The sequence below is a fragment of the Myxine glutinosa genome, chromosome 13, assembly GCF_964187855.1.
Source record: "Myxine glutinosa chromosome 13, kmMyxGlut1.1, whole genome shotgun sequence".
NCBI classification, from domain to species: Eukaryota; Metazoa; Chordata; class Myxini; order Myxiniformes; family Myxinidae; genus Myxine; species Myxine glutinosa.
Genome location: NC_136273.1, coordinates 88164812 through 88192740, shown reverse-complemented (window position 1 = coordinate 88192740; position 27929 = coordinate 88164812). Strand labels below are relative to the sequence as shown.

The following is a 27929-nucleotide window of genomic DNA, read 5'->3' as shown; positions in this document are numbered from 1 at the left end:
GACCGAGGGGGGACAGGTAAAGGATGAAGAGGAGGGGGCCAAGAACTGAACCTTGGGGGACACCTTGGGGGAGGGGAGCAGTGGGGGATTTGCAGTTATTGATGGAGATGAACTGGCGTCTGTCAGAGAGGTATGATTTAATCCAAGAGAGGGCAGTGCCGGTAACGTTAAAGGTGGATTCAAGTCGGGTGAGGAGGATGGTGTGATCGATGGTGTCAAAGGCAGCGCTGAGGTCGAGGAGGACGAGAATGTTGAGGTTGCCAGCGTCAGAGGAGAGGAGAAGGTCGTTGGTGATTTTGAGGAGAGCAGTTTCAGTACTGTGGTTGGAGCGGAATCCGGATTGGAATGTTTCATACAGGTTATTGGCAGAGAGGTGATGTTTGAGTTGAGTGGCTACAGCGCGTTCCAAAACCTTTGACAGAAAGGGTAGGTTGGAGATGGGTCTGAAGTTGTTTAGGGTGTCAGGGTTTAGACCAGGTTTTTTTAGAATGGGGGTGACAGCAGCAATTTTGAGGGAAGGTGGGACGATGCCTGTAGACAAGGAGGAGTTTATTGTTGCAATGATAAGTGGAGAGAGAGCAGGGAGGGAGGCCTTGACAAAGCTGGAGGGGATGGGGTCAAGAGTGCAGGTGGCAGTTTTCATTCCTATGAGGAGTTCAGAGAGGTCAGTAGGGGAGACCGGGGAGAATTGAGACAGGGGAAGGCAGGATAAGGGGGGGCAGGTGGTTGGAGGGGGAGCGGGTGCGGCGGTGGTCAATGGTCAAGCTGTTGTAGATGTTGTCAATTTTGCGTTGGAAGAAAGAAAGGAAGGAGATGCAGTTGTCTACTGTGAATGCCTGGGTGGTGGTGTCCAGGGGGCGGAGGAGTTTGTTTATTGTCGAGAAGAGTGCTTTTGGGTTTCCGGAGCCAGAGTGGATAATTTGAGGGTAGTAGGCGGAGCGGGCGTGGGAGAGGGCATCTTTGTAGTGTTGTAGGTGGTCCTTGTAGGCTTGGGAGTGAACTGTGAGACCTGTTTTATTGCGGAGTCTTTCAAGTTGGCGAGCACGAGTTTTCATCAGGCGGAGTTCAGGGGTAAACCAGGGAGCAGAATGGGTGAAAGAAACTGTTTTGGTTTTTACAGGCGCAAGCTGGTCAAGGCAGGAGGAGAGAGTGTGGTTGTAGTAGTCAGTGAGGTCGGAAGGGGTGTGGAGGTCAATGAAGGGAGAAGTGGACATTTTTTCAGAGAGGGTGGATGAGAATGAGGTAGGTGAAAGAGCGTTTAGCTTACGGAAGTTGATAGTGCGATAATGTCTTGGTGTTGGGGTGGGGATGTTGATGGTCATAGTGATGGCTAAGTGGTCAGAGAGGGTGAGGTCGGAGCCAGAGAGATGGTGCAAAATTAATCCAGTGGAGCAGACAAGGTCCAAAATGTGACCACGGATATGCGTAGGAAAGTTGACATGTTGAGTGAGGTGAAAGCAGGTGAGTAAATCAGTGAAGTCAGTGGTTATTGTGGAGTCAGTGGAGTCCATGTGGATATTGAAATCACCAAGGAGGAGGATTGAGGGGGAGAGGGAACATAGCTGGGTCAGAAAGTAGGAGAAGTCAGACAGGAATAATGGGTGTGGTTTGGGAGGGCGGTAGACGACAGCCATGACTGACTGCGTGCGACCAGAGAGTTTAAAAGCCAGGTGTTCAAAGGATGAGGATGAGGCGATGGGGATGAGGCTGGTCCTGATGTCTTGACGGTGGATAACGGCAATTCCACCCCCTCGGCCCTCCAAGCGTGGTTTATTGACGTAGGAATATCCATTGGGTGTGGTGAGGTTGAGCGTGTAGTAGTCCAGTGGTTGTTGCCAGGTTTCGGTGAGACAGAACATCATATTAAGAACATCATATTACAACAGGTGCATGGTACCCGCTCCGGCGGCCATTTGGGCAGGACAAAAACAACATCTCGGGTCCGCCGGAGGTTCTATTGGGTTAATATGGGGCGCGACATACAGGACTGGTGTCGGAGATGCGCCGCCTGTTCTGCCAAAAAGGGACCAGCACGGAGGATGAGGGCCCCCCTTCAATTACACCAGGTGGGGGCCCCCCTTGAGCGGGTGGCTATGGATATTCTAGGACCGCTGCCCCGCACCCGCCAAGGTAATAAGTACATCCTCGTTGTAATGGACTATTTTACCAAGTGGCCGGAGGCCTATGTCCTCCCCAACCAAGAAGCCGGGTGGTGGCACAAGCCTTCGTGGAAGGATTTGTATGTCGGCACGGGATTCCACAGGAGCTGCACACCGACCAGGGTCGAAATTTTGAAAGCCAATTATTAAAAGATGTGTGCAGACTCCTGTCAATTCGGAAAACCAGGACCACGCCCTTGCGGCCACAATCTGAAGGGATGGTGGAAAGATTCAATCGAACATTGGTCCAACAACTGGCATTGTTCACTACCACCCGTCAGGATGACTGGGACGAACATCTCCCGTACTTGTTAATGGCCTACCGAACCAGCCAGCACGGAGCCACCGCATGCAGTCCAGCGTTGCTTATGTATGGGCGGGAGTTACGGGCTCCCGCCGACTTGCTATGCGGTCCCGTGCCAGACACCACGGATACACCGCCAAGGGAGGGTTACGCACGTCACTTGGAGGAAGGCATGGAGCGGGTCCATGCCTTCGCCCGCCGCCAGCTCCATCTGGCGGGGGCCAAGATGAAGCGCAGGTACGACGACCGGAGCCAGTGGAGTCAGTACGCTCCGGGGATGAGGATTTGGTTCTTTCATCCCCGGAGGCGGAAGGGCAGGTGCCCAAAGCTCACCTCCCCCTGGCAAGGCCCGGGAGTCGTCCTGTCGCAAGTCTGTGACGTGGTCGTTAAGATCAAGATGGGGCCACGGGCCCTCCCTCGGATCGTCCATGCCGACCGGATAAGACCTTATGCCGGCGAGCAGGCGCCCTCGTGGATCGCCTCGGCTCTAGATGCCGAGGCAGGACCCAGTACCTCTTGCGACGGGGCTCGTAGCGTCAGAGGACTGGGGGGGGGGGGGGGGGGTGATAGTGGGAGATACCCGATGTGAGGGGATGGAAACTCTGCCATCCCTCACAAACGGGGGCAAAGGAGCTATAGCTATGGGGTTTATGGCAGTGAAAACTAGCCCGGGAGGGTTAGGATAAAATGTATAGGGACCTAGCAATGACCATAGGTAATGGTAAGGTTAAGTAGCAACAGTGGACAGGTAGTGGGGACATAGAGAGGGTAGTTGGATGATAATGATGAGGGAGCGCAGTAATGTAAGGGGCGACTGGGAAGCGCGAGTTTTAGCAGGGCACCAGGTAGATCAGATGATGCCGTGTGTTTGTTTGAGAATTGAAAGTGTATTGAGCAGTGTATGAGTGAGTAATGGTGATTGTGTGTTGGGTTGACCAAATGGTCCTGGGAGAAAGGAGGGTGCAGGTGGCACCAGGTGTGATTGCACAGGTGTGCAAATGAACAGGTGAGCATGGTTGTATGGAATAAATGCTGTGGAATACATGGAGTATGGAATATATGGAGTATGGAATGGATGGTCGTGGAGTGAGTATGGTGGAAACTGTGGAGTGGAGTGGATGGTGCGAAGGTGTGGATGGGGGAAAGGAGGATGGACCCCATCACGAATACCCAGGGAGGGTAGTTTAAGCGTTAGGTAGAGGGAGTAGGTAAATTGTGGTTGGATATTGGCATCTGTGGTGCGTGGTGGAAGAATGGTGTTTGGGTGGGTGCATTAGTGACGTGGAAATGGCTGGGCGTGTGGCCTGTTAGTGTGTGTAGTTGGTTGAATGGGCACTCCACCACTGTGAGGATGTCGGCCAGGTGAGGCCGCAGGTGGGCTCTGGGAGCCGTTAGAGTTGTGGATGGGGCCCGAGGATCCGGAGGACGGACCCGGGTAGCCCAGTGCCAGAGGGCACCGGGTGGGGAGAGCGCCAGAGGGCCTTCCCCAGGTAGATATGTAGGGTTAAGGAGCAGGTAAGCTCAGAGGGCAATGGCAGTGGTGGAGGTGTGCAGGTGGGTAGACCTGCTGGGAGAGCTACACGACTCAGCCTGGAAATTGTGCAAGGGCACAGGGAGTTGAATCGGGGGAGTGAGACCCCAAATTGATGAAGCACCACAGTTTGGTCAATGGGAATTTGGTTCTTAAAACCACATAGAGTAAGTTGGCCAATGGATTGGCAGGGAAAGACCCCGGGTAGTGTAAAGTGAGTTAATGTCATTGAGAAGATAGTTAGGATTAAGAATCTCCCCGCACCATCTACATCCACTCACCTGGAGTAACAGGACTCCACACCATGCCATGTTTTTATTATTTTGCTGTGCAAATGTTTGGATTGTGAGACGCATCATGACGTGGGTGTGACATTGTGCTTTGTTGTTCCATCTCTCCCTCCTTATGAGGATTGATGATGAATTGGGTGATGGCAAATTTTGGTTAGAGGGATTGTGGGGACGAATTTGGTATTAGGGGAAATATGGGGAAGACGTGACAGTAGTGACGAATTTGTAAACGTGTTAGATTTTTTTTGTACATATGGGGTAAGGGCAAGGGTAGAGTAGGTAACAGGGGGGGTGACGTATGGTAGGGACGAGCTTTCTCACTTCGCTCTCTGTACGCACCTCGTCTTGCATTGCCTTGTTGATGTGTACCCTTGTGACCTTACCCCTCGCTCACCTGTCTTCTCCCCCCCCCCTTGTCTCACACCCGAGGACTGGGCGCCACTGGGCGCCGAGGGGAGCGTGCGGGAGTCCGCCATTGTGTGCCCGAAACTCCCGCAACCAGCTGTCTGCATCGATGCACCACTTATGGACCACATGTCTGTGGCTGAGCACCACTCATGGACCCTACGGGTTGGGGCATGGCCCCTCTGCTGGAACTGGCCATGATGGCCCGAGATCTTGCTTGCGGACCTCGGTCACGTGGCACCTATGCCCCACAAGTGAGCCACCCATAGTCGGCCCCCTGTGGGCCATAAATAAATAAAAAATGGACTAGTTTTGTGCTTTTTATTATGCCTAAATAGGCCGCCAGCAAAGAAGAAAGACAACATCTGGAAGAACCATGGCCAGCAGAGGGAGCCGAAGAGGAAGACCAGCACCAGGGGTTGTTGGGTTTGTTTTTTATTATTGAACTGTGGTGACTGTGGTTGGATATTGGGTATGGTGGAAACTTTGGAAAACCAGGACCACGCCCTTGCGGCCACAATCTGACGGGATGGTGGAAAGATTCAATCGAACATTGGTCCAACAACTGGCATTGTTCACTACCACCCGTCAGGATGACTGGGACGAACATCTCCCGTACTTGTTAATGGCCTACCAAACCAGCCAGCACGGAGCCACCGCATGCAGTCCAGCGTTGCTTATGTATGGGCGGGAGTTACGGGCTCCCGCCGACTTGCTATGCGGTCCCATGCCAGACACCACGGATACACCGCCGAGGGAGGGTTACGCACGTCACTTGGAGGAAGGCGTAGAGGGAACGTAGAGGGAACTACACCTACGTGCCACACTAAAGGTAAAAGTAATAGGCCCGGGACGTGCCTAAGTGGAGGAGGGTGCAGTGTTGTGGATATGAGAATTGTGTTTTTTTATTGTTGTTGTAAAATATCACCCTCCTTCCTCCATTTGGTGTATAAAGGTTAAAGGTCATGCCCGTAGTTATTCCATATACAATCACGTAGCAAATCATAGATTTCCTCCTTGTTCAGTAGTTATTTCCTTATTATGTGTATTAGATTAAGGCTGTGTCTTCCATTAATTGACACTCCATTGCACCGAATTCAAAGGTAGATTCCCTTCACATTCCCCTTTTGTCATGCCAACTGCATTGGGCGGTTTTCTGCATTCCGCTGCTGCTTTGGGGTTGTGGTTTTTCGCTACAAGACTCCATTGCGCACGAGGTCATCTCGGAGCAGAAGGTTGGAGGAGTCAGCCCAGCGCCAGGAACAAGGCGTGGCCTTGCAAACGCCTCCTCTAGGGGTGGGATCGGTGAGCCCTCGCGACCAATCAAGGCCGAGGCGAGCTCACCGATGGGTGTGTCGTGGAGGCCGGTGGCTTGATCGCCCCAGGGGCAATAAAAGCGCGTGCGGAAGCCTTTGAGAGAGAGAGACAGCAAGCCATTTGAGAGAGAGAGAGAACCCGTCACGCAACGCCCCCACGTCAGATGCGGCACACCACAGATGCGGCACACCCTATAAGCATTTCGTTTCAGGATCTTTGACACCTGACCTTGAGTGATGCCATGCTGCCGAGCAATAGCACGCTGTTTCATGCCGTAATTTCGTAAAGCCACCACTCCATGACAAACAGCATTGTCGAGTTGAGGGACCATCTCCAGAGGAAGCGGCAATAACTTTTGGAGATGTGCAGCAGTTGTTTTCCACTAATACAGAACGCAACAACCCTTGTATACCCGACTGTGAAGCCAATCATCAAATGCACCTGTCCGTACATTTTGCCACGCCACCTGTGATATAATCCTGTTGTTGACTTCTTGCTGCGACAGACAATCAGTGACATGGTTATTTTAACAAATAAATCACCAAAGTGTAAAAGAAACTCACCAGATTGATATACTGAGTTAAGAAAGTAAACCCAAGTCAAGAAGAAAAAAAAATTCCATATTAAATGCCAAGTCTGTGTATATATAAATCTGATGCTTTGAAGGACTGGTACATGCTTACTGATCTCACCCAGCATAAAATATTAAGCATACATTTAACAATTCACATTGTCAGATGGACATTGGCTAACTAACATCACCGAATGGCATTAACTATTTAGCTTCATGAATGGAATATGCAGGGGCTTCCATCCAACATTATGTCATATAAACATTGGATGCTAACCAATTGGTTTTAACGTCAGCGAAACGTGCACTGGAGAATCACTTAATTTTTGTCACATCCTGGTATAAAAGAAACAAAACTAAATTTGAGTGTCAGTTCTAGATGAGGTCAGATTTACTCAGAAAAACGAGAGAAGCAGTGTTAAGAAGTGCCATTGCCATCCATCAAAAAATGTGGGCGGCATGGGGCGAGGGTCTGGTGTATCTGGGGTAATTTCTCTTTTTTCCACTTTTATTTCTCTCCTCTCACCGCTTTTTCTGTTATGCCTGAGGGTGGGTTTGCAGGTTCAATTAATTGCATTGCGTGGTTTGCCTTTATCTTCCCTATGGTAGTCAGGGCTGGAATTTGTAATTTATCTTAGGGTGCCAGTGGAACGACATATTTGTCCCAAAAGGCTCCGTGGGATATTTAATATCCAGCCAGTAATGCAAGCTGATGGGAAGCCCAGCTTAATGTCCATCCAAGGGACAGCGCACCTTGTGATACAATACCTTGCTGGCAAAACACCAATCGGACTGCTTATAGTCGACCCGGGAATAGAACCCAGATTGGACAGCTCAAAGGCAAGTGTGCTACCTCTGTACCATCCTGTCGGTCCCAAAATTGGTACAAAAATGCAAATGCACCTCGGCATGGTGACATGACCAATCAAAACAGGTTGTGCATTTGTGCAATGTGTTGGGGGTATTATAGAACGATTGCAATACTGTCCAAAACAGGCCTTCCAAGACAACATACTTTATGCAGTACCCAGCTTCCTCGTGCCCTGGTGTTAAAAAAAATCTCCGGTGTCTTATACAAAGCATTTATTGGAGCAGAAGACAAAGAGTGCTTGCAAATGACTTATCGTGACATCGCTTTCACCCGCTATACTGCCTTGAAGGAAAGAAAGATGCGAAAGTTACAGTCGTGTGCGAGCAATTCACATCCATTAATGTTTAATGATCACCGAAGCACAATATTGCACACTGTAAATCGGCCATATAGGCCCTTATGGACTAAAGTTGCATCCCCGACCTGCATGGAACGTTCATGGCTGGCAGGATGGATGGCCTAGGCCCGAGAAGTTCGCACACTCGCCCCTGCCCTGAGCGCTCCAGTCTGGGTTCAAATCCCGAGCCAGCTATGAACTGTAATCCCGGTGTTTCGCAGGCAGGGTATCTGAGGGACGGTGTACCGTGCATCGGATGGACATTAAAATCGGTGTAGCGGTTTCAGTTGGGAGATGTTAAAGATCCTATGGTGTCTTTCGTGAAGAGTAGGCAAGCTATTTGCGGCACCCTGGCCAAATCCCAAATTCCTGCTCCAACTAACAGTGAGCACTGCATCAGCAGCACAGGGCGCTCTCGGCAACGATACAATCAGCAGCAACAGGTTACATACAAAATGAATGAATTGATTCAATGTTCCACCATTAAGTTGATCCTTTTTCTTGATCTCAACGATGAGTTTCAAGACACAGATACACACAGTGAAGAGAGTATACAAACAAACGTCTCTAACTAACCTGAATATAATGCACATTCAAGGTTAAAATAAATAAATGGCTAAAAAATAAAAACTTATGGTTAAATTAAACAACTTTGCTGAACCGCAACCTCAGGTTGGTCGGGCCTTCCAGTCGAGCCTGGACACCTTTCAGCACATCTCAAACCACCAATTCAAGAATGGACGCAGACAACTTTAACATCCACATTCAAAGGACAAAATCAAATTGTAGTTAAATTTGATATAAACATTTTGTGCTTTCATTCGATTATCAAAAGGATGCTTGACGCAATCCTAAAAATAAAAACCCAATAGTTTACTCATCATATTTGGTGGGACCTTTATCATATTAATGGCTCGATCTCACCCAGGTGACGGATTTAACCAGTTATACACCAGAAAGGGACATAACGAGATAGCACGACAAACCCACTGTAAATGAAATCAACGAGACATTTGTCATTTATCCAAAAGATATTTGCTGGAAGTTACTTAAGTTAAGTTAGAATTGTCAGACTTCATTGTCAGCATTTGCTGGTACTGACAGCCAGCTTCAAATTCCTTCCAAATTCCAAAGGATGATGTGGTTTGGGATCCAAAACGAGGATCCAAATTCCTCCCAACGAGGATCCAAATCAATGAGGATCCAAAACGAGGATCCAAAACGAGGATCCAAATTCCTCCCAACGAGGATCCAAATCAACGAGGATCCAACGAGGCTCCAAAACGAGGATCCAAATTCCTCCCAACAAGGATCCAAATCAACGAGGATCCAACGAGGATTCAAAACGAGGATTCAAATTCTTCCCAATGAGGATCCAAATCAACGAGGATCCAACGAGGATCCAAAACGAGGATCCAAAACGAGGATCCAAATCAACGAGGATCCAAAACGAGGATTCAAATTCTTCCCAACGAGGATCCAAATCAACGAGGATCCAACGAGGATCCAAAACGAGGATCCAAAACGAGGATCCAAATCAACGAGGATCCAAAACGAGGATCCAAAACGAGGATTCAAATTCTTCCCAACGAGGATCCAAATCAACGAGGATCCAACGAGGATCCAAAACGAGGATCCAAATCAACGAGGATTCAACGAGGCTCCAAAACGAGGATCCAAATTCCTCCCAACGAGGATCCAACGAGGATCCAACGAGGATTCAAAACGAGGATTCAAATTCTTCCCAATGAGGATCCAAATCAACGAGGATCCAACGAGGATCCAAAACGAGGATCCAAAACGAGGATCCAAATCAACGAGGATCCAAAACGAGGATCCAAAATGAGGATTCAAATTCTTCCCAACGAGGATCCAAATCAACGAGGATCCAACGAGGATCCAAAACGAGGATCCAAAACGAGGATCCAAATCAACGAGGATCCAAAACGAGGATCCAAAACGAGGATCCAAAACGAGGATTCAAATTCTTCCCAACGAGGATCCAAATCAACGAGGATCCAACGAGGATCCAAAACGAGGATCCAAAACGAGGATCCAAATTCCTCCCAACGAGGATCCAAATCAACGAGGATCCAAAACGAGGATCCAAATCAACGAGGATCCAAAACGAGGATCCAAAACGAGGATCCAAATTCTTCCCAACGAGGATCCAAATCAACGAGGATCCAAAACGAGGATCCAAATCAACGAGGATCCAAAACGAGGATCCAAAACGAGGATCCAAATTCTTCCCGAGGATCCAAATTGGTCGCCATCAATTATTAAGCGTAATACATGGATTTGCTTGTGTGTCAAACTGCTGATTCCCTGTGGTGTCGCTGGACTCGATAAACCACGACACACACACAATTATACAAACACTGGAGCCGTTGCCGATCGTTATCCAAACGGCTCTCTCGTGTACCGTGTCCGACTGCATTGCATTCCACATCACAGTCGATGTCCCGGTATTCACCTGTGGTTTGCTTTTCCATAGCTTGAGAGGAATTACAGCGTCCAGCAGGGGCAACGGCAAAGGGGAAGATGGACGTCAGTGAGGAGACGCAGCAAGCAGGCAAACACTGTACTTCACTGTGGGTAATGGCGTACAACGGCATGCAAGCACAGAAAATGTAAATGCACACCATTTAAAATATTTCTGCGAAAGACATTGTAAACAAAATGTAATTCATGGAAAATAAATGACCAATGAATAATATCCAGAGCCTTCATGCCAGCTCCTACTCCCACGATCCCTTGGAAGCTTCACCTTTCTGGAGGCCAAACCTTTGGCGATTTGAGCAATTGTTGTGGATATTCACAGGAACCTCGATGTAAAGTTAGTTGAGGCTATCTCACTGCATGGCAGCAACATTTCTACATTCTACACAGATATCACTCACTCGCAGCAGCAACTGAAATTGCTTTCACCAACTTCCACGCATCAATTTGAAGTATTCCTTTGGGTGTTTTATAATCGACGGGAGGATAAATAATCAACTGCTAACACAAGTATGTCCTATTGGAGGAAGGCTGACATTTTAAATGAGGAAAGCTACCTTGGTGGTATGCACTCACCTCAAAGCTGTTTAGCCTGGGTTCAAATCCTCAACCAGATACAAATTGTCACCATAGTGTTTGGGAAGCAGGGTCCGAGCTACATCATTAGCTGTGCATCGGAAGGACGTTAATTTGAGCGTCCAGTCTGCCAATATTAGATGATGAATGTTAATGATCCTCAGGTGTCCTTTGCGAAGAGTAGGTGAGCTATCTCCATCTCCCTGTCCGATTGACAAATTCCTGCTATAACCTACAAGGGGCACCACATCATCGGTGCAGCTTCATTCCCAGCAATAATGCAAGTTACTCTCGATGACAATGAAAGGGCAATGGATGATGACAACAGGTAAGGTCAGATTTCAGTCAGGTCAGTCTTTTGGGACTGCCACTGGAAACATATAAATCAGTGTTACCTGCAGGATGGTCAGGAAATCTGCAGCTAAACCGACACCCCTCACTGGCTTCGCTAGTGGAAAGGGTGACTGTGACACCCTGCGAGGACTACAAACTACACCTGGCAAAGGGCGGATGAGCTTCCGTAGGGGGGGCAACGACCATCCAGTAAGGAGATGGTCCCTACTAAAAAACACCTGTCGGACTGGACCGGTTGAAGTCATACCAGACTTTTAAAATAGTATGTGCGGCTTCCTTGCTTGAAAAATATCTAGCGCATGGACAATCCCCATCGGTTGGCATCCATGGGGAGGAGGGAATGCCTCCTGAAGAAATGCCCTGCTGAGTATGGTGCGAAAAGCGGCGCCATTGTTATGACATCTTCGCCGGTATCCAGAGTATCCCGGGAAGTTATGGCAGTGAAGGCAACTTTCCCCAACCTCGGCTGTGTCAAGTGTTTGTCTCATCAATATGTCCATGTGTGTGAGTGTGTGTGTGTGTGTGTGTGTGTGTGTGTGTGTCAGCTCTATTACGAGCCTAGCCCATGTATAAAAAAACACACACATGGACATACTGACGACACAAACATTATGCAGAAATGACAAGACAACAACTTGCAAAGATGGCAAACTTCAAAAGCCCAGGCCCAGATGGGATCCCGAACTTCTGCTTAAAGCAATTTGATGCTCTCCACGTTCACTATGCTCGAGCGTTCAATGACCTTATCCAAGGGGATCAGGGAATGGATGAATGGCTCACAGAAGGTAACACCTTCCTCATCCCAAAATCTGAAGAGACCCAACTACCCCATAAATACCGGCCAATAACCTGTCTACCAACAACGTCGAAATATTTAAAAGGAATCGTCACAGAAACAATGTACCACCACCTAACACAACAAGGAGGCCTAGAGGCAGAACAGAAGGGAAGCAAAATAGGAAGTCACGGAACAATAGACCACCTACTACAAAACAAGGCCATACTCAAAAATGGCAATACAAAAAAAAGCTTTTGATGGTGTTCCACATTCATGGACGATAAAGTGCATGCAAATGTACAAGATAAATCCCCAAATAATCAAGCTGATTGAGAAAGCGATGGATCTATGAAATACCACACTAATCCTGCAGCACTCACAAGGAAAGATTGAAATACCAAGAGTAAAGATACGACACAGGATCTTCCAGGGAGACAGCCTTTCCCCCTTTCCCGTTTTGTCTGGTGCTGGATCCACTTAGTAATCTCATTAAAGCAAGGATACGGATACACCCTAACATCCAATAAAAGAACATCCAAAGAAACAAGAAAAGTGACACATCTACTGTACATGAATGATTTAAACCTCTTTGCACCAAACGACAAAAAATTGGCATAACAACTGAAATGAATGAAACGGTTCTCCGACGACATCCAAATGGAATTTGGCCTGGATAAGTGTGCTAAGTGCAGATTCATGCAAGGTAGACCAACAAAAATGGAAAACATAAAAATTGACTGTGGTACAACACAGGAGCTAGACAACAAAACACTTTACAAATACCTCGGGGGTAGAAGAGGGCCACCAAATTTGTCATTAAACAAATGCACAAAACAATTACCGAAGAATACCTGCGTAGAACGAGGCTGATCCTGAAAAAAGATCTCACCCCAAGAAACAAAATCAAAGCCATAAACCAACTAGCAGTACCAGTGTTCTAGTACAGCTGCGGAATAAACTGGCCACAAGCGGATATAAAAAAAAACTAGATATCAAAACAAGGAAACTCCTCACTATGCACAATATGTTCTACAAATATCAATGCATCCCAATAACTTACAAAAAAAACTCATCTTGCAAAATACTTCCAAAGACAGGTGTGAATAGTGCATGTCAAGATATCACTCACCAAACCAAAACAACAACAAATACAGCCCCAATGATTGCGAAAAAGACAAAATAAGAATACAAGATGAAATACTAGCAGATATACAGTATAGTGACAACTGGATGAAAGACAAAAGAGCAGGGAAATATAACAAAGAGTTGGACAGATTGGGGGATAGACAAAGAAGGATCACTGGAATGGCTAAGAAGAGGTCAGCCCAACTGGGACGGAGAACGAATCATTATTAATGCCCAAGACCAAGGACACTACACCAATGGCTTTAATAAGACGGCAGGACTGAGTCAATCAGACAAGTATAGGTTCTGCAAGGTAGAAACAGAAAGCACAAGGCACCTCCTATCGGGATGCAAAAAACTCATGTCAGAACAGCTGTACACCCAAAGGCACAACAAGGTATGTCGGGTAATCCACTGGCACATCTGCAAAAAATTCAATATCCCAGTTCCACAAAACTCATGGAAACATGAACCAAAAGCAATCACTGAAAACAAGGACATAATGCTCACGTATGACCTGATGATCTCATCCAGCATGAACATAGAAAACAAAGCATTGCGACCGGACATTGTACTCAGAAACAATAAGGAAAATAAGGCATTGCTGATTGAGGTTTCAGTGCCCAGTGATTTTGGTCTAAATAATGCAGAAATCAAGAAAATGACCAAATATCAAGACCTTAAAAATGAAGTGAAAAGATCCTGGAAGCTGAAGAGCACCAAAATTGTACCAGGGATAATTGGAGCAACAAGAATGATAAAGAAGAACCTCAAAAAGATCCTACAAAACATCTCTGGGAACATTACAGAAACAAACTACAATTGGAGGCTGTGTGGTGGCTCAGTGACGATCCTGAAAAGAGCCCGTGGAACACAACTCTGAGAACAACACAACTTCACAACTTGGCCCATGAATCGAAATCCCTCATCGAAAAGGGTGTGGATACTTCGAGTCCTGGGAGGACTCCGTTCCACCTTCTAAAACACAAATTATGGAGATAACAACCAACCGATGGGAAAAATGCACAGCAATATTTGGAATTTGAGATTCAATCAGTCACAGGAAGGTTGTCATACCAAGTTCATCACGTTGATCAGCTTCGATAGCTGGGACACAACTTTCAAATCCTATATAATACATGTTGAACAAAACCCCAAATACGTGTATGCATTTTTTTTCCCCAGTGATCTATGGCATTCATTACTTAAGGACAAGGACATGCATTGTACTCTACATGCAACATGCATTCCAGGCATTAAGAGGCAATAGGCCAATCATCACATGATAATGGACTAGGACCTGCGATTCTTAGCATTCGTGTTCAGATATGAATGCAAACAGGCCAAGCATCAGGTGACCATGACAAAAAGGAGGTGAACAACAAACTATCTACCTTGGAAAACGAAAAGCAAAAAGATTATGGAGTACAGAGATGTGATGGGAATTTTTGAACAATGTGTTAAATGTACAAATCTTCCATGAAATATTAAGTAAAATAAATGCTTTCCACAATAATGGTTATCTCTAAGTGTTTTGTTTTTCTCATTGAATGTTGTTTGACGCAAAAAAAACATTCTAGTTGAGTTTCATATGCAAACTTTAGGAATGAAAGAAACAAATGTCAATATAAACAACAGTCGGTAAATAAGTTAAAAAGTTGATGAACATCATATGGTAGTTTACAATATACAATGATGAGTACAATATTGTTTACTAGTTAATTAACCTTCAATGAGGCTTGTGATCCCAGCTTGGCAGCCTGCAAGAATGGGAAGAAAAGTGATTCAAAATGAAAGCAAAATAAGCACTTGTCGGCTTACAAATGATTCACAAATCAATATTAGGCAAAAAACAATTTGTTGTAGCAACAATAAACAAATGTGTGGTACTCACTCCTTCCTTCGCAGCAGCAGCAAACTTGCTCGCACCGGTGGCAAGACTACTCCAGCCCTGTGTGGGACCAACCACAATATCATGACGTTTATATATATATATATACCAATTATATATAAGTGCAATGTGCAATGACATGCACGGAGGCGCAATAAAGTGTGCACATGCACACATGATAGCTTTTCATTTGAATCATCACATCCCTATGGTATCTACATCTTGGAGTCAATTAACATATATATGCAGCGGAAGGATGGTGACGAGTTAAATTGAGAAAAGGTGGGGAGAGAAAAGGAAGAAAAGGATGGGGAAGGAGGTACGAGTAGGGGGAGGAGGTAGAAGTATGGGGAGGCGGTAGAAGTATGGGGAGGAGGTAGAAGTAGGGGGAGAAGGTACAAGTAGGGGGAGGAGGTATGAGTATGGGGGGAGGAAGTATGAGTAGGGGGAGGAGGTACGAGTAAGGGGAGGAGGTACGAGTAAGGGGAGGAGGTACGAGTAAGGGGAGGAGGTACGAGTAAGGGGAGGAGGTACGAGTAAGGGGAGGAGGTACGAGTAAGGGGAGGAGGTACGAGTGAGGGGAGGAGGTACGAGTGAGGGGAGGAGGTACGAGTAAAGGGAGGCGGTACGAGTAAGGGGAGGACAGGTGTAAAGTCCAAAATTTCACACTTTGTGTTGACATTTTTGCAAGGCCTGTTATACTTTTACATGGACATTAACTGTCTTTTTAACAATTTACACTTAACATCAATATCATCAAAACCATGAACAAAAGTTACAAAAAGTAGAACACCAATCACAGAGCGCATAGTCTCACCCCACGCGTTCATTCTGAACAAATATACCATCATTAACTGAACACACTACTATTATGGCCCTGGCCCATATGCCCATGTCATCCATGCACCCTATTAGGTCACATAGTTTCTTGGGATGTGTTATGAACGTCATAAATTTAATTATCCGCTCGCATTGGGTCATAGATCCGACATATGAAGTTTCAGATTTTTCGGATAAAGATTTCAATTGAAACAATTATGGCTGGAATACCACTTCACCGATGATGTCATCGTTATCACCATATATACCCCATGGCAAGTTGATGAGATATTCCAGGTTTAAAATTTTTTCATTGAGCAGTTTTGGAGAAAATGACGTCCAATTTTTTCCCTTTAATCCAATATGGCTGCCATACCAAGTGAACTATGATGTCAGAGTTGGCAATAAAATATTCTCCATGAGGAGTCCTTCATATTGTCGTGTCCGTAGCGATTAAAATCAGCCTTGGATGAATCGCCGAACAGTTTTACTCCCGAGGCAGCAGCCCGAAAATGGCGGTATTTTTGCTGCACGCGGGATGAGGGAATGCAAAGCGTTTATCTGAACGGAACACACGGGTTTATTCCGAAACCACAAAACACGCAAACACCACAATAGATTCAACAATAATGAATTTAATGAAAATAACTCGAAGAATAAAATGAATGATGAGGTAAAAACTAAATCCTATTTTGAGGGACCTTCCACAGTTTCAAAAACGGAATCAAAACAACAGACATAAACATAAACAGCATAAACATAAAGACATAAGCAACAGACATAAAAACGGACACACAGGGGAATATAAAATAAAATAAAATGTTTCCTTTTCGTGCCGGCCTTATTTGTCTCCAAAGTGTTCACTTCAGTGAGTGGTGGCGATGGTCAAATTCAGCCCTTCCCGCGCCTGAACGAACAAGATTGCGACGGCCGACAAAAAGCCCGGGCGTCGAAGGCAAATGGTGAAGACGGCCTCCTTCGCCTCGCTTGCGGCCTCCTACCCCTCCGAAGAGCACCACAGCCAAAACCTCCCTCACAATGCTGCCCACGCAGCCAAGAGCTCCTCACTCTTCAAAAGCGCGCACCAAAACTACAGTCCAGCACACGTTCAGAAAACAACAATATGGCACAGCCTTCTTGTCCAAACTCAGGCACCGAGCGCACTGTCCTTCTTAACTCCAGAGAGCCAATCATATCATTCGCCTCCCAGTTCGCCCCGCCCACAACCTCTGGGCTAATCATGTTCCTCAGGGGTGTGGCCTGTTTACTATGATCCTTTAGAGACGGGGCTTCGTTCGATCGGCTCTGCTTGGCTTTTGTCGGCGGTTGTAAATGTTGTATAAAGGAGGTTTTATGGCCGGCCTTGCCAGCAAAACGTAAAGGGGAAATTACAGAGGGGAAATCACATACTGTGGAAAATTAGCCTTAATCCCTACACTAATTAGCACTCATTCGCCCCTCGTGTGAAGACACATAAACAATCTTAAGCTATAGTTTCCCTACTTAAGTACATCGATATTTCTCCTACATGTCCATGGTCGATGCTATAATTATACAATCCTATCTTTCCTACGGTATGCTTTCATCTGCCCCCATAAACGTAACAATATGTATAAAATTTTGCATCAATCAGACAAGCGGTTATAGAGAAAACCATTTTAAAGCGAAAAAATAGATATATGCAGGCACGGATGCGGACGTGGATGTAGACGCGCGTGCACACACACACACACAAACACACACACACACACACACACACACACACACACACACACACCATCTGATATTCTCCCAAGTACTTATGCTGGCAAGAACCACTCAGTGTGCGAAAGTTTATCCTTTTCAATAACTTGCCTCCTCGGTCTTCGGTTCGGACCGAGGCAATGGCTTCATATGCAGTAAATTGATTGACTTTTTGTAAAGTAAATATGTGGCCTTCCACTATAACATGTTGGTTAAATCTAAATTGATTTAAAAAGTAAATTAACCCCCACCCATCCCTTCCCCTCAACCCTCCCAGCCACCATCATAATGTTGACTAAAGGAAAATATGTATCAATGAATCAAGATAGTCCATGAACTTGGTATAAAGACAGTAATTCTTATATTCTTCGGCCATATGCGGCACTAGGCTGCATCATAACATCATTGGCTGAGGCTGTGCCGCCGATGCAATGCCCTCTACTCGTTAGAGCAGGAATTTGTAACTTGTTCAGGGTGCTGGCGATAGCTCACCGACTCTTCATGGAGGACACCGTAGGATCTTTATTGTCCACCAACTAATACCAGCAGACGGGACGTCCATTTAACGTCCATTTTAAGGGACGGCACACCCATTGATGAATCAGCTTGCCTGAGAAACACTGGGATGATGGTTTATTACTGGGTCGGGATTCAAACCCAGGCAAGACGGCTTCGAGGTGAGTGCGCGTACTTCTATGATAAAAAGCCAATAATTTAATTTAACCCCCAAAAAAAGTTTTTGACTTACAAACCTTACAATGTTTTTAACTTTTCAGTTTTTACAACTGAAATAACTTCACTGATGACATGTGACAAATTTTTTTTTTTGGCATATTTGAATACAGTAATCTAATGATTTAACTGACACCGCATTACGGCTTCAATCGTTGCATTGTGTCACGTGACACTGCTCGTCTCAAACCGCAAGTACCGAATGAAGAGACGAAACTGTGTTATTCCGCAGTTCTTCTTCTTCTTCTTCTTCTTTCTCCACCGCATCAGAGCTGCCAAATCCTATATACTGCTTTCCCTGACCTCCATGGCCATGACTCCGGTGAAGGAAATGCAAGTTTGTTGTCTGGGGCCCACATAAACTTAGCTTGAAGGCACTGGGAAAAAAAACAATGGCATTATATCATTTATCTTACATAACACAATTCAAACGTAATCCAAAATAAACAATGGAGCTCCATCCTCGTCATGCACTTACCTAGAACAGTTGTCGTTGCCAGCTGGCATCAAATCTTCCAACGCAGTGGCGGAGTTTGATCGCAGTAACTTGGTTTCCCTGCTGTAAATAAGTCACTTTTTTTTTTTTTTTGTATACAAGATCGAGGCTCATGGAAGAGCTAACGTTAATGACAAAAACAAAAACAAACAAAAAACGGACACACAAGAGGAAATAAAGGGAGCGGGAGACAAGATGGGGAGAGAGTGGGGAAACACACAAGTACAACATTTGAGAGCAGGGACATCGGGAGATCTGTGGGAGGTAGAGGGCTTGGGGGGAGGAGGCTTTGCTGAGGTATATATATATATATATATATATATATATAGATTCCAGTAGATCTGAGAATGAATGACATATATTCAAGTAGATGTAGATGATGCATGCACGCACACGAATGGGAACTTTCAACACATTTCAGCGACTCCCAATGGAAGGTGATCTAACCTGCTGGAAAATGTTGGGAAAGGAAGCTTGGGTTGGGTGGGTGTCCAGCTTTTCAAAGACGACGTCTCCATCGAGCCCTCCCATTTGGAAACCTTTTCTGAGAGCTATGGAGCAAGATGCACAACAACACGTGATACTCATGGTAAAACTGAGGCTGGATGATTTCTTCTTTTTTAAAGTGGACCACGGTTGATGGAGGACCTTGTACACAAAGCACAACAAAGGTCAAAGGTTGATGTTGCCAACCGGCATCAAACCTTCCAAACCAATGGCACAATTTGATCCATAATTACTTGGTTTCCATGATGTAAATTTTAAGTTACATTAAAAAAAATATTTTTGAAGTCACATTTTGTAAATTATCCTGATCCAAAGGAACAAGACTGAGTATTTAATAATGCAAATCCTTTCTGGCATACATATGAATGAATGAAATCATGAATGAACTTCATTAAAGCACAGATGTGTCGGCACACTCACACTCACTGACGCACAGACCAATTACAATAGCCTCACCTGTTCCTCGAGGAACAGGTGCAGATCAGGCACACCAGCAGATCTACTACTACTGCTTTTTTAAAAGGCCTCAACTATTCACACCTTCTTGAGGAGTCAGCCAGGGAGAATTTTTAGCCCAAATCATTCACAAACCGGCTGGCCAAGCCTGATGTTCGACTGAGGTGGAAATTAGGAATTTTGGAATTTGTTCAGGTTGCCGGCGATAACTCACCTACTCTTCGTGAAAGACACCTTGGGGTGTGATCTTTATTGTCCACCAACAACCGGTGCCGGTAAACGGTTTCTCCGGCTTAATGCCATTCCGATGGACGGCGCAGGAATTGATGCCTGGCCTTGCATGTGAAACACTAGGACGACAGTTTATAGCTGGAACGAGATTCAAAACCCAAGCTAGATACCTCACAGGTGAGTGTACGCACCTCCAAGGTAAACTGCGAGCTATACAAGGATGCTAGCAGATAGTAAAGCACGTTTTCACAAATTTGAAGGACTTAGATGGACAACTTAGATGGACAATGGACAACTGAATGCTGCACGCATAGAACTTGAACCTGGATTTCCAGCATCATATGTAACGTTTCACAAGGGAACAACATCATACAGGCCCATCCCTCATTTCACCATAAAATAATGTCCACCAGTAAACTTTTCAAACGACTGTTATCAGTTAAGGACTGGCAGGATGGACTAGAGTTACGCATACTCCCCCTCTGTCTATCCTGGGTTTGAATCTCAGCCCAGCTATAAACTGTTGTCCTGGTGTTTCAGGCAGGGCGATTCATCAATATGTGTGCCGTGACTCGGATTGACGTTAAACTGGGTGTTTTGTCTGCAGGTATTACTTGATGTACGTTAAAAAACCCATAGTGTCCTTCGTGAAGAGTCCGCGAGCTATCGCTGGCACCACGTCCAAACTCCAAATTTCTGCTCAAACTTCGTCAAACGTCTTGTCTGTCCAGCCGGTTCGCGAAAGACTTAGGCCAAGCCTCCGCCGGTCAACCACAAAATAATGTGGGACCAACTGTGGCCTTTATAGAGAAACTGACCAGTACAAATCAAGCATATGGACATGCGCAAAAAAAATCCAGGAATCATCTTAGTTTCAGTTCACTTTTGATAGAGATAGAAATTGTAGCAGAAAGCAAAACAGAATATTGCAGAGCAAATTTTCACTATAGTAAGGGAAACATATGAAAATCTGTTAACTAAATTGTTACTAAAAAATTTCTTCACCAATATGTTTGTAAAGGTGTGTAATAACATGTGTTAAAATGTTTGAGTTCAACTCCCGTGGGAAACCCAGAAAAAAGCTGTTGAATTCGGGTACCGAAAAATTATTTTCGAGAAGACGCACTACTTGTGAGTTCAGTTCATCAACTGGCTGCAGTTCTAGAAGATCACAGTCAGTTGACCTCCTGTATAAGGATGTATGCATTCTTTGCAACCAAGCAGCCCAGCTCTACAAAAATAATCCAGCACAAGCTAGAAAGAAATACAGAGTGCCAGATAATTTGACTGCAGATACACTGAAGGCAAGCTTGCTGAAGACAGCACGGAGTCGCGGGGATGACTGGGGCACTGAAGTCACTGGACGCCTGGAAGGGATCAACGACTTGGTAGCAGAAGAAACACTGTACCATTTGCGATGCAAACTTATGTTTGCGAGAGGTGACAGTTTGTCCAAGACTGATGAGGAAGGAAAAAGGAAGAGAGGACAGAGGAGTATTGATGAGGAGCGAGAGGCAGTTTTTATTGAATTCTGCGAATGGTTAGACTCAGAATTAGAGCATGGGGTAATGAACATGGACCAAGTCCATGAAAAGCTGCAGGAGTTTGATCAGTCACCAGAGAAGAGCCTTTCTTATTCAAAGCATTGGCTAAAGATAAAACTTCTAGAGAAATACGAAGACACCTTGTATTTCACAACACAGGAAAGAAGGGCAGATGTACTCTGTCTCAAAGATGGCACCGACAATATTCTGCGAGAGCATCATGCTAATCTTGACCATGGAGATGAGAAGACTCAGATCATAAAGACGGCACTCAAGTTCATATCCAGTGATATTGCCTTGATTGATTTAGTTCCAAAGTCATACCCCACCACACACAGTATGACTGACATCGATAGTCAGCTGACACTTGTTCCTGCAAGCCTTCAGATGTTCTTGAGACCGATTGTCAAGACAGACGAAAGAGTTGCCGTTTGGGGGCAGAATTTTATTAAGGCCTGTCGACCTCGGTCTGGAGTATTGCCACACCAAATGGGGCTTGCCATACAACTTGATCATAGATTTGGGTCAAAATGGATGCTAAACAAGTTCCACCGGCTGGGATACACTGAGTCTTACACGGAGACACAAAACTACAAATACTGCTTCCTTAATAGTAGGAGTGGAGATGATGTTCCAGATACTTCTGGCACTCTTGACACCATTGTGGAGGAAACCGATGAACAGATCAATGATGAGGTTGTGGTTGATGCTGCGCTTGAGGATCAATCAGTGATGACAGCCAAAGTGCCAGCCAGTGAAAGTGAATTGTCAAGTAATGATCAGGTGGTCTTTATGGAGGTTGGGGAAACAAACAATGCAGTCACTCAGTTTGTTGGAGACAATATAGATTTAAACATTGTCTCTATTCACGGAAACACTCCCTTTCACTCAATGGGTTGGATCGAAGTCACCTCTCCGTGCATCTCGGCCTGTGGAGTCCGTAATGGCATTACATGCAGAAACTGCAGTCATGATGTTGTTGAGTCTGAAGAAGACATAGACAATGACTGTTGAAACTTCTGACATTGTGAATGAGAAATAACGCTTGAGTATTATATATGTATGTGAAATAAAAGCTACTTTGTGTGTAAATGTAAAAGTGAAAATATAAATGTTAACAATCAACTCAGAATCATGAAAAACCCTTATTTGACCCCTCATAAGTTACTTAAGGGCCGATTAAAAAAAATAAAAATTCTCGAAAATAATTTTTCGGTACCCGAATTCAACAGCTTTTTTTCTGGGTTTCCCACGGGAGTTGACCTTCAACATTTTAACACATGTTATTACACACCTTTACAAACATATTGGTGAAGAAATTTTTTGGTAACAATTTAGTTAACAGATTTGTGAAATATCTCATAAAATGCCCTTACTACTAGAACATGCTCGGTGCTTCTCCGTTTAATTTTCAAAATTGACTTATGCCTCGTTCACTCCATGATGCGTTCCTGTGCTAGAAAAGCTCAAGCATCCCCGTTCCCACGTAAGCAAAAAAATTCATCACAAAAACCAACTCCATCTTCAACTGGGACCTTTCTGGCATAAAGCATCCAACGCTCGTCACCGAGAAACTGGCAGATGCAGCTAACCTCCCTTGTTGAAGCTCTTTTGAGATCGAATTGTTGCTTGCACCTCTGGACAGAAGAAAACATGGAGGCTGAACCGGCGTCAAATGCAAGAAATGAAAATATCTTCAATTCTGAGCGAACATTCATCCGTGGGTGTGCATCGTTCAGTGAAGCAGCGTCGGCATATTAGCTAAGAAAGTTTAAGTCAGTGTACCAGAAAATGGAGATTACAACAGGAAAAGCAGAGTCAGCACCAAAAACGAGCCGGTATTACCATACGCTCGATGAGGTCTTTGGGAACAGGCCTGCAACCCGGTGCAATGGCTCTGAAAGTTTCACCAGGCCTGCAACCCGGTGCAATAGCTCTGAAAGTTTCACCAGGCTTGCAACCCAGTGCAATGGCTCTGAAAGTTTCACCAGGCTTGCAACCCGGTGCAATAGCTCTGAAAGTTTCACCAGGCGTGCAACCCGGTGCAATGGCTCTGAAAGTTTCACCAGGCCTGCAACCCGGTGCAATAGCTCTGAAAGTTTCACCAGGCTTGCAACCCAGTGCAATGGCTCTGAAAGTTTCACCAGGCTTGCAACCCGGTGCAATGGCTCTGAAAGTTTCACCAGGCTTGCAACCCGGTCCAATGGCTCTGAAAGTTTCACCAGGCTTGCAACCCGGTCCAATGGCTCTGAAAGTTTCACCAGGCTTGCAACCCATTTTCAATGACTCTGAAAGTTTCACCAGGCTTGCAACCCGGTCCAATGGCTCTGAAAGTTTCACGAGGCTTGCAACCCGGTGCAATGGCTCTGAAAATTTCACCAGGCTTGCAACCCGGTGCAATGGCTCTGAAAGTTTCACCAGGCCTGCAACCCGGTTCAATGGCTCTGAAAGTTTCACCAGGCCTGCAACCCGGTCCAATGGCTCTGAAAGTTTCATCAGGCTTGCAACCCGGATCAATGGCTCTGAAAGTTTCACCAAGCTTGCAACCCGGTGCAATGGCTCTGAAAGTTTCACCAGGCTTGCAACCCGGTTCAATGGCTCTGAAAGTTTCACCAGGCTTGCAACCCGGTTCAATGGCTCTGAAAGTTTCACCAGGCTTGCAACCCGGTCCAATGGCTCTGAAAGTTTCACCAGGCTTGCAACCCGGTTCAATGGCTCTGAAAGTTTCACCAGGCTTGCAACCCGGTCCAATGGCTCTGAAAGTTTCACCAGGCTTGCAACCCGGTTCAATGGCTCTGAAAGTTTCACCAGGCTTGCAGCCCAGTCCAATTGCTCTGAAAGTTTCACCAGGCTTGCAACCCGGTTCAATGGCTCTGAAAGTTTGACCAGGCTTGCAACCCGGTCCAATGGCTCTGAAAGTTCTACCAGGCCTGCAACCCGGTTCAATGGCTCTGAAAGTTCTACCAGGCCTGCAACCCGGTCCAATGGCTCTGAAAGTTCTACAAGGCCTGCATCCCGGTCCAATGGCTCTGAAAGTTCTACCAGGCCTGCAACCCGGTCCAATGGTTCTGAACATTTTACCAGGCCTGCACTACACAATGACAAAGTGCTTCTAAAATTTTATTGGGCATCAAGAAGCTGACAGCTTTGTTTGTCCTTTCATTTGTATTGATCCTTTTGAGTACATACAATGCAAACAACATCCACAGTCCACAGCTCACAGTTCAGTACACATCAAAATGATTACACCCCTTGAAATAGATAATTCATGGTATAAATGAGGTGTTACAGTACCTTGTCCCTGTAAGCTGCTGCTTGGAAGCTGTGGTATTTATCTTGAATTGTCCAGGATGGATCGCAGACATTCAACTTCAGAAACTCCCGGAAATTGTCGTTTCCTCCAGCTAGCATCCTCTGGAGATCATGTTCTGCCAGGTTTTCTGCTGAGCATCGTACAATACTAATGGGGGAAGAAAAGGAAAAAAGAAGAAGCAAATCAAGGGATTTATAATAATTAATTATGTTAGCGGAAATGCATTTCTGAAGTCATGTTCAAATCTTCATATGTTGCAGACATTCAAGAACAGGATGTTTGTGTGTGTGTGTGTCACAGTAAGAAAGGACAGCGATAGAGGAGGTGGTGGGGAGGGGGGCAGGGGGGGGGTGTTCCACAAGGGAGCAGGGTGACAGGGGTTGTTACCAGGTATGGTGGGAGGAGGGGAGGGGAGAGGGAGAGAGAGAAGGAGAAAGGCTAGTCGATGAGTGAGGTGCCTGAGGAGGCAAGGTGGATGGAGCCGTAACATATGGATGCGTCCATTGTCAGGCCGATAGAGGGGCTGCATTAAAAGGAAGCCCCCAAATCAGTACACTAAAACTACATCAATCGCTCTACCTTGAGACGTAATCCGATGACACATTTGTAATGTAGTGCATTACATTGATATTCGTAACCTTAAAAAAAATAACCTTAACTTGTTGCACATATCCATAGGATATATGAAACAAACATTCATGAATGAAATTGGAAATACAGATGTCTGTCCGCCCCCCCCCCCCCCCCCTTTTCATACGGATAGGTTTTAAAGGCCAATCTTTTAACACGAATGCGTGTTCACTGCAGTCTGCTTTTCAGGATAAAACAAACTCGAAAAACATTTTCCATAAAAGGGGAATTATATGTCTCTTAAATTGGAATTGTAGATGGTGGCTTGCAAACCAAGCCTCAAGGGCGGTGTACAGAAACGTTTTTTTTTTCAACTAACAACAAGAAAGAGCAAGCAGATCGCAAACCCTCGCCAGGATGTATTTTCAGTGGTTTTTAAGGCTTTTGTGTTCAAACAAATATGGCGGCCGAACCACGTGACCGATGACGTCATCAATATTTTTTTCTCCACTAATTTCTTCCTAGGTTATGCTCAATAAATTTCATCTTGATCGGATGAAATTTTGTACTTGTCAAATTATGACGTCATAATAGAGGCACCTATGTCATAATCATTAACAGATGCTATTCCACATGTAGAGTTCTTTACAATGAGCCATGTTTCAATTTTTTCTATGCAGCGCTTTCAGAGATGTAGAGGTGCAAATGTTTTCGGTTTTTCCAAGATGGCGGCCGAACCACGTGACCGATGACGTCATCATTATTTATTTTTCTCCACCAGTTTATGCAGACATGACGCAAGAAATTTCATCTTGATAGGATGAAGTTTTGTACTTGTCGAATTATGACGTCATAATGGAGGTACCTATGACATCATCATTAACATATTTTATTCCCCATGGAGAGTTCTTTAAAATGAGCCACATCTCAATTTTGTCTATTCAGCACTTTCAGAGATAGAGGTGCAAAGTTTTCGGTTTTTCCAAGATGGCGGCCAAACCACGTGACCTATGACGTCATAATTATCATTAGAAAATTCTACAGGTGGAGTTGCAGCTATGGTGAAAATTTCCTGTCAATCGGACCAACGGTTGCAGAGAACATCATATTTATTCTGTGCGGACAAACAGACAGACAGACAAACAGACAAACAAACGGACTCAAATGCAATACCCTCTCCTCAGGTGAGGGTAATAAATACAAGGCGCAGGGAGGCCAAATTTGCTGCACGTGATGCACAACATGCGCAGAGTAAAATGAGTGTTCATTTACATCCATAGGATGTGAAATAAAGAAAGAAAATGTAAGCACACCTGACATTAGGCCGAGGCTTTAGACTTTGGCATGCCCAGGAGGCTGCACCATCAAATAAACAGTTCCAACCCGTTTGCTTTGCTTTCTCCTTTTGATTTCTGATTTATTGTTTGATTTATTGGCTTTTGATTTCCTGGATTTTTGATTGGTTTTATTGAGTGGGTTTGGAGCGAGTTTTTTTTTTTAACGTTTTTTATAATAAAAAAGGCTTCGGCCATAAAGAGGTGTTGCTGTTGTAGTCTGCGTTCGCACTGGCTGGGGGTGGGGGTATGTATGCATCCAGGTGTTGTAGCTGCATGTGGATGTGTATGTGCCCCTGCTGGCCCACCTTAGCTGACCGTATCGAGGTTGAAGGGCCGAAATGGGATCATGCTGAGGACCTTGACTGAGGACCCGGTCAGTGCGGCACACTTGTAACCAGGTGTGTTATATATATAGCACATTCTCTTCTTCTACTCCTGCTCTTCCTTTTATATGGGGTGAGGTCCAATTCATAACAATCTCCTCCCCTGCCTTGACGACAATACTCCTCCACTCCCCTCTGTCCTCAGCGAACTCTCTCCACTCCCTAACCACCCCGCCTTACTGATGTCCCTCTTCACACAATCTTCTCAACCGTGGTCTACCACTTTTCCTCCTCCCTTGTTCTCTCAACCTATCCACTCTTTGCCATTCTCTATTTCCCCATCCATACCAAGTGTCCAGCCCATCTCAGCCGGAATTTCACCAATCTCCCCATCAAGCTCATTTGCACACCAATCTCCTCCCTCAGTTCATCCATTCTGCACCCACTTCACTGCCACGACCCTCCTGACCCAGTTACTCTCGCTAAGTTACTCTCCCATGTCAGGGCTAATGGTGAGGGCCAGAGCCTTTTAAAAACTACATAGCAGGGGGATGAAAAGGAGTCCCAGAAATTGGCGTAACAGCAGTTTCCAGAATCGTTCAAAAGAGTTTCCCGGAATCTGCCTAGAATAGGTTGTGTCATTTTGCCAAGCATTCATACAACAACACACCCTCACTCAGCCAAGCCTCTCCTCCTGTCTTTGTGTCCTCGAAAACGCCTGGGAGGGTGCGCTAACTGAAACTGTGCAGGGACGTGACCTACATCCTTACCAGCTGTGCTATGCCAGGCACAGCTCTGGTATTTCCTGTCTTGTCCGTCTCTAATGTCTATCTCCTGTGACATGACT

At 45.5% G+C, this 27929-nt stretch overlaps 1 protein-coding gene across 2 annotated transcripts in view; it reads right to left on the bottom strand.

The window, feature by feature from the left end:
* LOC137414455 (ADP-ribosylation factor GTPase-activating protein 1-like) overlaps positions 1-27929 on the bottom strand; it is a 61319-nt gene that overhangs the window by 25187 nt on the left and 8203 nt on the right. For both annotated transcript variants that reach the window (XM_068099992.2, XM_068099993.2), the window contains exons 3-9: positions 24834-24999; positions 19249-19352; positions 18784-18864; positions 18505-18682; positions 15015-15071; positions 14848-14880; positions 10262-10282 (exon numbers count right to left, since the gene is read on the bottom strand). In XM_068099992.2, coding sequence (XP_067956093.1) covers positions 10262-10282; positions 14848-14880; positions 15015-15071; positions 18505-18682; positions 18784-18864; positions 19249-19352; positions 24834-24999 — 640 coding nt within the window. The remainder of the gene's footprint in view (positions 1-10261; positions 10283-14847; positions 14881-15014; positions 15072-18504; positions 18683-18783; positions 18865-19248; positions 19353-24833; positions 25000-27929) is intronic.